This window comes from Nelumbo lutea, chromosome 3 (assembly GCF_056320005.1).
Source record: "Nelumbo lutea isolate HS-2025 chromosome 3, American lotus-T2T, whole genome shotgun sequence".
In the NCBI taxonomy this organism is placed as follows: Eukaryota; Viridiplantae; Streptophyta; class Magnoliopsida; order Proteales; family Nelumbonaceae; genus Nelumbo; species Nelumbo lutea.
Genome location: NC_142686.1, coordinates 34,452,256 through 34,464,301, shown reverse-complemented (window position 1 = coordinate 34,464,301; position 12,046 = coordinate 34,452,256). Strand labels below are relative to the sequence as shown.

At 41.4% G+C, this 12,046-nt stretch overlaps 1 protein-coding gene across 1 annotated transcript; it reads right to left on the bottom strand.

Annotated features, from left to right (window-relative positions):
- Nucleotides 1-8,247: 8,247 nt before the first annotated feature.
- Nucleotides 8,248-11,748, bottom strand: LOC148864165 (11-beta-hydroxysteroid dehydrogenase A-like). Its single transcript, XM_088978976.1, has 6 exons — nt 11,527-11,748; nt 11,189-11,381; nt 11,017-11,102; nt 10,765-10,896; nt 10,468-10,632; nt 8,248-8,688 (listed from the first exon to the last, which is right to left on the bottom strand). Exons 1-6 carry the CDS (start codon nt 11,710-11,712, stop codon nt 8,467-8,469), a joined length of 984 nt encoding a protein of 327 aa, XP_088835102.1. The 5' UTR covers nt 11,713-11,748; the 3' UTR covers nt 8,248-8,466.
- Nucleotides 11,749-12,046: the final 298 nt, after the last annotated feature.

Here is a 12,046-nt window from a genome sequence, read left to right as displayed (position 1 = left end):
AGGGGATGAATTTTCAGATGATGACATCTCAGAAGATGAGGAGAGCATTCCAGAAGATGATATGAGAGAAGATGAAGAGGACTTTCAGGAAGATAATGTGCCAGGGGATGACTTTTCAGATGATGACATCCCAGAAGATGAAGAGAGTATTCCAGAAGATGAAGAGGACTTTAAGGAAGATAATGTGCAAGGAGATGATTTTTCAGATGATGATATCCCAGAAGATGAAGAGAGCACCAGCACTTCAGAAAGTGGTGATTATTTTCCAGAAAATGATTATATCTAATCATATTTAACAGCAGTCAGCAGCTGCCACCCTATAATGCCCTGTTGACAGAAGAATGCAGAACCAGGACCAACCCTGCCACATTTCTACCAATGGTAGAATAGAATATATAGCAACTACTTCTGAATATGATGATAGAAGAGTTTTCAGTTGTTTGATAGATGATCTGATTGTCCATGGAGCTATTTTTTAGTTCTTTAATCTATTCATTAGTAGGAAGTATATAGAAATCAGGTACTAGAATTTGCTGCAGTGTTCTTAAGCCATTTTTTCCCCAACAAACTGTCTTGATTGCACCATAGAGAAAGAGCCATCATATACATAATGGAGAAAGGGACTTAAAAGTGTTGTTCATACATTGCTGCAACTTGTTGTCGTTCTCCCTCCAACAGGGTACAAATGGATTGATGAACCTCTTCATTTGCATCTTCAGTTCTGGAAAATGACACACACAAAGTAGGAGTGCAGAAGGCTTGATCTTGCAGATACTCTTAAGATTTTTATAGGTTTGATATGTTAAATGGTAGTGAAGTGGAGCTCCTACATTTTTGTAATATCTGTACCAATTGTCTAGTATATATGTTGGGTTATGTTATCTAAGTATAAATTTGCATAAAAATGTTTAAATGGTTCAACCAAAAGTTTTCAAGTATCAGGGAATGAACATTTGAAATGCAAATTAAAGAAAATCTATTAAGGCAAGCTTTTAGGTAAAGATGCATAATGTAACAACATCTTTTAAACTCAAGGGAAAAGTAGTTAATCAATGTATAAATCTTTTGGATCATAAGTTCATTTTATTAGTTCTCTTTTCTGCATGTAAATGATGTCAAGTTCCTATTTTGAGACCAAAAGAGATTTTTATGGAGCATCTCTTGCATAGTTATGTTGGATTTGTCACAAAAGGCTTATTTTTAGGGGGGTTCAATTTGTTGTTTTGGTTAGAAAGGAACTATGTCTGATAAGGGCAGATTTGGCCCTCTAGGGGAATTGTGACACGTGGCACCTCGTGACAATTAGGCAAACAACCAGCCAACAAACTTACGAAGTTGGTGACCCACCCGAGCACCGGTCTGGCCGGCCTGGCGTGACCTATGCACGGCCTGGCGCGCGGCCTGCGCGACCTGGCCGACCTGGATCAGCTTAGCACATGATCTGGCCAAGTCGCCCATAAGACACCCACCGATAAACTCGACGGCATACATAACCCATGAGCTCAGTAGCTCACCAGGGAGCTCGCCAAAGAGCTAGGCAGCTCGGTAGAGCTCGCTACAAACAGTTCGGCAGAGCTCGCCACAGGGAGTTCGCCCCCAGGAAGTTCGCCACCAGACAGCTCGCTATAGGCAGCTCACCACTTGTAGAGAAGTTCGGTACAGGAGTAGTTTGGCGTATCACAGGAAGATCTCCTGCCTAATGACCTGGCCTAGACACTGACCCACCGACTGACACAAGCACCGACCTGACGACCTGGCCTAGACACTGACCCGCCAGCTGACACAGGCACCGACCTGACAACCTGGCCTAGACACCGACCCGCCGACTGACGTAGGCGCCGCCCTGACAACCCGGCCCAGGCGCCGACCTGGCTGCCTAACACAAGCGCCAGCCTGACGACCTCGAGGAGTTCACCACCATACCCCGGTTCTGACGGGATGTGACGAGTCTTACCGTTTGGAGGCTTTTCACCCACCTAACCCGCGAGGACTCCGGTATATAAAGACCTCACCCCCCAAAAGGGGAGGGGGATGAAAAAAGGGAAGTAATCCCTGCTCTCTAGCTCTCTCATTTGTCCAATATTATCTTCAAAGCTCTCTACAATCAGAGTGCTAACTTAAGCGTCGGAGAGCCCCCGCCGGGAAAATACCCCCATGACCTCTTATTCAGTTCTCGCATGTCCCTCAGCTCCCGCCTCCTACAAAGAGGAGGAAAATATGGAGTTCTCGCAGGTCCTTCAGCTCCCGCCACCTACAAAACGGAGGAAAAGATGGAGTTCCCACAGGTCCCTCAGCTCCCACTGCCTACAAAGGAAAGAAGACCACCTCATGCTGAGGGCAGTCGGATTGCGCCGCACCAGGGAGCTCCACCATTCTCTAAGTCATCGGCCACCTAGTAGGGAGCTCACCACCAGGAAGTTCGCCACCAGGCAGTTCGACCCTAGGCAACTCTCCACCAGGCAGTTCGCCATCAGGCAGTTCGCCACCAGGGAGCTCGCCACCAAGCAGTTCGCCCCCAGGAAACTCCACCAAGCAGTTCGCCACCAGGCAGTTTGCCACCAACCAGTACGCTACTAGGCAGTTCGCCACCAGGCAGTTTGTCCCCAGGCAGTTCTCCACCAAGCAGTTCACCACCAAGAAGTAATCCACCAAGTAGCTCATCACTAAGGCATGTCACCTCCGGGTCAAATAACGAGGTACTTAGCCAAAAAAATTTTACATCACAAAACATCGGTGCGTGGCCGAAAACGGTTACATCAATTGTTGCCGTCTGTGGGAACACGCTACAAAAAGCTTAGTTCTCATCCTACAAAATCTAAGTTCTCATCTTACCAAAGCTAAGTCCTCACTTTTTAGAAATTGAAGCTATCGCTTTATAGTTTACATTTTTTATGAACTCAAAGACTATGCAGGGAGCTAACAGACGAAGTAGCTCTACCAACCTTACTTTCAATTCAGATAAAGCCTCATCAGTCCTCTCCGCAAGGTCCCCCCTACAAAGATGAGCTCTTTATGGCTTCCGCGGGAGTTGGCGGCCAACTGACTACATAGGCGCCCTTATCGGTCGAGCCTTCCAAGGCTCCCGTGTGAGATGGCAACCTAAAGTTAGTAGTGCTGCCCCCGAAGGTCGAGCTCCTAGTAACTTCTTGTAGGAGTGGGTGACCGGCATTACAAAGCTGATGCAGCACCATCATAGCTCAACACCTCACAGGCCAAGCCTATGGGCCACATTACTACTTAAGACCCGGTCGCCTCTCCAGCATGGGCAAAGTCAGAAAAGAGTAGACTACTAGTCACTCCCAAAACCTACGGGCCACATTACTACTTAAGACCCGATCGCCTCTCCGGCACGGGCAAAGTCAGAAAAGAGTAGACTACAAGTCACTCCCAAAGCCTACGGGCCACATTACTACTTAAGACCCGGTCGCCTCTCCGGCACGGGAAAAAGTCAAAGAAGAGTAGACTACGAGTCATTCCCAAAGCCTACGGGCCACACTAGGAATTGGATCAGCCCTTACTAGCTCGTCGACTTACAGGCCAAAAGAAATCTACTCCCTTCGTTGAGTTACTCTCAGCTCGGGAGTGGGGGGCTATTGATGAGGGCAAATTTGGCCCTCTAGGGGAATTGTGACACGTGGCACCTCGTGACAACTAGGCAAACACCCAGCCAACAAACTTACGAAGTTGGTGACCCACCCGGGCACCGGTCTGGCCAGCCTGGCACGACCTGCATGTGGCCCGGGCGGCTTGCGTGCGGCCTGCACGACCTGGCCGACTTGGATCAGCCTAGCACATGATCCGGCCAAGCCGCCCATAAGACGCCCACCGATGAACATGGCGGCATACATACCCCACTAGCTCGGTAGCTCATTAGGGAGCTCGCCAGAGAGCTAGGCAGCTCGGTAGTGCTCGCCACAAACAGTTCGGCAGAGCTCGCCATAGGTAGCTCGCCACATGGAGTTCGCCCCCAGGCAGTTCGCCACCAGATAACTCGCTATAGGCAGCTCACCACTCGTAGAGAAGTTCGGTACAGGAGTAGTTTGGCGTATCGCAAGAAGATCTCCTGCCTGACGACCTAGCCTAGACACTGACCCGCCAACTGACACAGGTGCCGACCTGACGACCTGGCCTAGACACTGACCCGCCGGCTGACACAGGCATCGACCTGACAACCTGGCCCAGACACCGACCCGCTAACTGACGCAGGCGCCACCTTGACAACCCGGCCTAGGTGCCGACCTGGCCGCCTGACACAAGCGCCAGCCTGACGACCTCGAGGAGTTCACCACCGTACCCCGGTTCTGACGAGATGTGATGAGTCTTACCGTTTTGAGGCTTTTCACCCACCTAACCCGCGACGACTCCAGTATATAAAGACCTCACCCCCCAAAGTGGAGGGGGATGAAAAAAGGGAAGTAATCCCTGCTCTCTAGCTCTCTCGTTTCTCCAATATCATCTTCAAAGCTCTCTACAATCAGAGTGCTAACTTAAGCGTCAGAGAGCCCCCGCCGGGAAAATACCCCCAGGAACCTCTGATTCAATTCTCACAAGTCCCTCAGCTCCTGTCGCCTACAAAGAGGAGGAAAAGATGGAGTTCTCGCAGGTCCTTCAGCTTCCGCCACCTACAAAGAGGAGGAAAAGATGGAGTTCCCATAGGTCCCTCAGCTCCCACTGCCTACAAAGGAAAGAAGACCACCTCATGCTGAGGGCAATCGGATTGCGCCGCACCAGGGAGCTCCACCATTCTCTAAGTCACCGGCCGCCTAGTAGGGAGCTCGCCACCAGGCAGTTTGACCCTAGGCAATTCTCCACCAGGCAGTTCGCCATCAGGCAGTTCGCCACCAGGCAGTTCACCACTAGGGAGTTCACCACCAGGCAGTTCACCACCAGACAGTTTGCCACCAGGCAGTTCACCACCAACTAGTTCGCCACCAGGCAGTTTGCCCCAGGCAGTTCTCCACCAAGCAGTTCACCACCAGGCAGTAAGCCACCAAGTAGCTCATCACTAAGGCACGTCACCTCCGGGTCAAATAACGAGGTACTTAGCCAAAAAAATTTTACATCACAAAACATTGGTACGTGGCCGAAAACGGTAAACGAACTATGCCCATCAACAAAGATAACAAATCTCAATTGATCTAAAAAATAACTTGGAGAGGAAATAAAGAGTTTTATACATCAACCATTAGTACTTTGATATACTCTCAAGTTTGTCCACATTCAGTTACTATTTCTAGTCCTTGAACATGTTCAAATAGTCAATAAATTGATGAGACTCTTGCAAAGAACTAAGGATATGTTTGGTTTGAAGAAAAATGCAGGGAAAGGTAGGAAAACCTTTACAAACCTTGTATTAGTTCCCCTGTCTTTCCCTTCCTTTCCCTTCAAACCAAACATTGCCTGAAGATTTCATACTCATTCATGCAATATGATCATCTTGAGGTGATTTGTTATTCATATGCGGACCATGAGATCATCATACGTCCATTAAGCATTTCAGTACAAGGTAGATGTTAACTGATCCATTTTATTGAATGAGTACCTCCTAAGATTTTTAAATAGTATATTGCTCAAAAGGAATTAGTCTACAATCAACTTTGGGCACTTGTTCATTCTGTCATCACATAAGGGCTTCTGTCTAAAATATAAGGGTCTTGTTTGGGACATAAATGTTTTAGATTTGATACATACTGGCTCCAAACACAAAGGTTCCTTTTGGAACAAATTCAAGCCTCAAGGTTAAAGCATACAGGTTTGTAAGTGAAACACTAAAGACCTTAGTTGAGATATACGGGTTTTTAAGACATTTTAGGTTGTTTGGAAGAATATGGATGGTCCTACCTTTCTATTTGGAGAATGTATCGACTTCCATGTAGGATTTAGTAGTAGTGTTGTCATTGGACTAGATACTGTTAAGTTAATACCCAAGAGTTTTTATATCAGCCCATGCACCGTTTTCTAACATTAAGTTTAAATTTACATATCAAATGGGTGAATGTTAAATTTACTCCTCGTTTGTGTGTCAGGTAAATGATTCACCAGGGTAAATGTACTTAATCAAATGTTTCTTGAGAAATACTTATCTAGATAAGAGCACTTACAGTGTTTTTTTATTTTCAAGTAAAGATGTAAAATGATCAATTTATCCTAAAAAAAGTGATATTATTGAAGAGACAATATTGCCTATCATGTATTAGTGATTTTCGATATGTATGGGTAATTAATTTGTCTAAATCTGATGAGAGTATTACTTTCTCCGAATAAATGAGCCACTTGGGAATCGTTCTTTTCCGTAAGACCCACTAATACTAGAAAACGGATGCGGATTTATTTCTTTTCCATGGGACTTACCAGTTTACCCACCCCTACTCCCCGAAAAACGGATGAGGCACTAATGTTTTGTCTTTACAAAACTCTCAATTGCATGTACTAGGAGATTAATGGGAAGAAAATGTGCTTTATTTAGAACTCTTCACACTCCTTGAGGGAGTAGGAATATAAAGAGGTCTATATGGCACTCTTGGCCCCTCCTCTAAAAGAAGGATGCATACAGGTAAGCCCTTTTAGTTTTGACTTCTTATAAGTTAGTACTACTAGATAAAAATTGTAGCATGTTTCAATTCCTTACGAACTAGGGGTGTCAATGAGCTGGATTTGGGTTGGACCCTGTCTGAATCAAAATCAATTTGAACAGGTTGGATGGACAATAAAACATTAAATTCAACAAGTCCAGACTTAATGGTCCAAAGTATTTATTACATTGGATTAGACCTGGTCCATTTGTAAAGGTTTTATACTAGACTGTGTCAGATTGAACAAATATCTGGTCCATTGACATAAGATAAGAGTACGGGTGTCAATGAATATAATTTGGGTTGGACCCAATCTAAATTAAAATCAATTTGAATAGTTTGGATAATCCAGACATTAAAATCAATTTGGGTTCAAAGTATTCATCAGATTGGATTAGACCTGATCCATTTATAATGAATCCATACTGGACTGGATCGGATTGGACCGATATCTGGTCCATTGACATTTTTAACTTCCATAATAGGTATTTTGATCAATCCAACCTTAAGAATTAAGATAACAAGTTAAGACATAAAACGTGGCATTGGATTGCCCAATTTAAATGGCGACTCAAGATCATGCATCATTCTCTAATAATACTAAATTAGAGAGAATGCATTTGGAATATTGAATAACCCCTCTTATATACAATTAAAGCCAGATTATGATGCGTGGGAATTGTATTTGTCACATGAAGCAATTACAACATTTTGAATTCAATTTGAAGATTATTTTGGATTTTCATGAACCTTTTTTTTTTTATCATTGTAACAAAGTGTGCATCCCTAACACTTTGGTAGGTTGTCATATCTCATGACCAGCACAAATTGATTTGGATGATTAGCAAGTTTTGCACTAGACTTCTCTTCATATTGTTCATTAACAAGAAAAAAAAAAACTCAACAGTATCGTATCCTTTTAAAAGTTATGTAAACCCTTTGTATGAAAATTAATTTTTAATACTAGTACCAAGAAAACATGATTGTTGTATATACATGGTTGCAATGTTGTGCCTTGTCTTTTGGTGGAAGTAGGATCTAGATGAGTTCTGTAATTAACAAAGCCACTATAATTTTCAGCTGACATTGAGAGTCAACATGGCAATAAGTGCTATAATATTTAATAAGGGTCCATTAGGTTTTGTGGCGGGAATTGGAATGGTTTATTTATATAGTCTGTTTGGTTTTGACAAGAATCCGAATAGAAATTAGAATCAGTTGGAATGGGATTTTATTCTCAAAAGAAGAAGAGGGAATGGCCATTCCAATTCCACCCAACCAAACAGATGGAATATAATCAAAATGTCCCATTCCAAACCCCTATTCCTGTGAAACAAATTCGTCCTAACTAACACACACACAAAAAAAAAAAAGGACTACTGATTCATACAAGCCATAAATTTGGCATCAAGCAAGTAAATTCTGAGGTATGAATTTTATAATAAAATATATATGGTAAACAATCAAATCAAGAACAAGGACCCTTTATAATTAAAGAGCATCGATCTACTTGCGTTTGGAAACGATGCAAATGGAGTGTAAATCCCAATTCAGGGTAAATTTGCACTCTGTTTCACTTTTGTCTGTATTTAGCAACATTACATTTATGCATTGACAAATGACAGACCAATGCATATTTACATTGATAATAAGATGTAAAAATATATCAATAGAAAAGAAGTAAATTTGCATTCAAATGGGCTTTTGATAAAAAAAAAAAAAAGCATATGCTTTATTGGAATCCGTGTTTGCATCCATTACAGCTAAAAGTCGGTTTGGTAAGATGAATTTATTAGTACAAAACTAACCCAACTTTATAATTTATATAGACCATTTTATACTCTACATATTTGCTTTCACACTTATCTGCATTGTTTCCAAACACAGCCTTAATTTAATTGTTGATTCCATTGGTATTGCTCTTTCTTGTGATTGGCTTTATTCTACAAATTAAGCGAGCAAACCATTCAACAATCTCAGGGCACATGAAATGGAAGAGGAACAACAGCCTGTAGTATGATGGCTCTACAACATATCTCTCTCCCCGGCATGCCCCATTCACAATGGCTTTTGCACATTCTCCTGCACTCTCAACTTGGAATTTGCTATTTATGATCTATCAAATAACCAAGTTTTTCATCATCAATCATCAATTCTTGTAAATGACAACACTTTGCATTATCTGGAAACATTTGAAATTTGAGACAAGACCCATCATCTATCCAGGCAAGAAACACCCAAGTTGGACTAATTAATGTAGTTTTGCAACCATTGCATTCCCCCTTTTTATTCAAGTTGAGTTTGGCATGTGGCCTTACCTTCAACCAATTTAGTTCCCACTAACTGGTTTTAAAGTCTTCTAGATTTGAAGCTTAAATACATTATCAACAAGCACCTAGTGTTTTTCATAAATGAAGCATTAAACAAAACAATAGCTTATGCCTAAAATTGTACATAATTTCTTTGTCATTGAGTAGATTTTACCCACCTTTTAACAAATTTTGTGGTATAGAAATATGTTAGTAGTACTGGACCAAAGCAATATACATAGGCTGTAAATGTTGCAGCCTTAGGTTAACCCAAGATTTGAAAGATTTACATTCACAGCACATAATGAGGGTGACTGTAAACTCATAAACTGGTCTGGTTTGATATTAAGTCTTTGTTTGGTTGCAGTGCAAATTTATTTGCCCTAGTACAAATGCATGGAAGTGCAAATGTAAAAAAATGCAAATTATATTCTTGTTTAATTTTGTTTTGGATTTTACTTTATTCTACTTCATGTCTTAATTTACTTCATTTGTATTGCAATCAAATAAAATAGACTAAATTTTGAAACAAAAATAGGTGAGAATTTACGCTCAAATCATTTGCACTACTACCATGGTTTTGCACCAGTGTAAATTTATTTGCATTGCAACCAAACACAGCCTAATGACATAACTCAACCCGACCTCAACCCTAAGGTATGGGTTGCCAAACTTTGATACAGAATTATCAAATCCACTTATAGGTAAGGTTCAAAATTTTGTCACATATCGGAGAATATCAAGTGTATCATATTCCGTTTTGATGATTTTCAGGGGATAGTTAGGCCTAAGACCAATCTCTTGTGAAAAATTCAAAAAAAAAACTAAATATAAAAGATAAAGAATAGTGATTTTTGGGGTGTATCGATACTTTCAACCATACTTATAAGGTCGATCTCAACCAGTACACACCCACCCCACCCTGTTATTAGTGAAGAATATATTTACAGATATCTCAATGTCACTATCAACTTTTATAAAAGATTCATTAATATCTTATTGTATTTTGTAGAAAACTACCATAACACCCCTTTACATATGGAGTTCAAATCAGCCCCCACATGAATATGTATTTCCCAATAATGATATATGGATTATCATTGGAAGATATTCCCAATACACGATGGGGATGTGCTGTGTGGGACGTTGTGGTAATGTACTGTGGGAGGGGGACACAATGACCTGGACACGCTGCAGGTTAGATTCGTTTAATCCAAACATACCCACACCCGACTGAGTCTGCTCCAAACAAACTGATAGGGTTGGAGCAAGAACAATTTACCATTAAACCCGAGTAATTAATTGGCATTCCTATCTATTATTCCATACCCCGTGACCATCTCAGTCAGTGTTTTTCAGAACACAAAACATTATGGCCCCACATGATGTTCCAGATCAATGGTGGTCAAGGCACCCATATGCAAATACAGGTTTGACCTACCCATACTGGCTAGAATTAATTTTTCCTGGCTCTATAGGGTGAGATTGGCAACCAACTTCATGAATGATTGAAATTTAAAACTAAGTAACTAAAAGTAAAATAAATTAAAAATCAGATGTAACAGTGAAATAGTGGATAAGCTTACCTTTCTCAGCTTTGGGTCAACTTCTAGGATGCCTTCCTTGTTTAGGTGCTTTCCTTGTGTGATCTCTGACTGTATAAATGCAGGAGCAGCTATTGTTATTGTAACCTCCTGTGCCAACTCCAGTCTCAATGTCTCAAAAAAGTTGATCAGTGCAGCTTTACTTGCCTGAAACAGATAGAAGATCATCAGCAATTCAAAGTTGATCACCAGAGTGAAAAGAAAATTAAGATGAACATTCATAACACTACTATAGTATAGTATAATAATCACTCATCCATCTCCCTGCAGATTCCTTACACCATACACGCTTGCCCAGGGTGAGATGGCCCACCCAGCAACTGAAGCATTGACGATGATCTTTCCTTTGCTCTTCTTGAGGTGAGGAATAGCAAAATAAGTTGGATAGATTGATCCCCAGAAGTTGATATCCTAAACATTAATCCAAATCACAATTAGCTGGTTTTGCACAATATCAACAGGAACAATATAACTGAGCTCTCACATTGATTATTGATCTGTGGTTCATGCAGGGATTGATTAATTAATTACCATCACTGGTTTGGAAATTTCTGCATTAATTCCACACTCAAACAGGTGAGAGTTATAGACCCCAGCGTTACAAACCAGATGATCCACTGCAAATTAATCAAATCATCAGATCCTTATTAGTTAAACGCCATTACAAACAATATGTAATTAAAGAAATTCAGACTCCTCTTACTTCGGCTGAAATGGTCCATTGTTCTGTCAACAAAACGTTTGCATTCAGCAACTTTAGAGACATCAGCTCGAATAACTAGAACATCAGGCGACCCAAGCTGCCGAGCTCTTTCAGCCACTGCTCTAAGGCTCTTCTCTCTTCTAGCAACAAGGACTAAAGAAGCTCCTCTTCTCGCATACTCATAAGCCAGGTGCTGCATGCATGCAAAATCAGAAATCAAATTGCTTAAATACTTATATATATCATGAAGCAATAAATATATATAAATATATATATATATATATATATATATATATATATATATATATATATGATTTGAATTTATGTTAAGTGTAGACCTTCCCGATTCCCGATGAAGCTCCGGTGATGAGAACAACTTTTCCGGCGATATTTTGGCTTGAGAAAGATGTCAGGATGGAACGGATGAACCTGTAAATGAGGAGTAAAGGGAGGGTGAGACACAGAATGATGAGGCCAACAGGTGGAACTACCAAATTCATGATCAACTTGTGAAGGAACTCCATGGCTCTGTTATAACAAGGTACAGTACAGCGCAATTGAAGGCTTCATCTGCACATTTTGTATTGTAATTTTATAGCCCCCAGAACCTTGATATTGACCCTGAACTGTTTTGAATAAATGGCGTCTACGTATATTAATTTTCATTATTTTACCCCAAGCTAGGCTTTGTTTGTTGCGATGTAAAAAGGAAAGGGTGTATGAATTTTTCACCGAAAGATATTAATTTCATCTAACATCGATCTGTAAAGGTAAGGTACGTAGTATTGCCGGAAATCCATAAAGCTTCTTGGGCCACCATGCAATATCACGCAAAGCGACCAACCCACCGGCCACCGG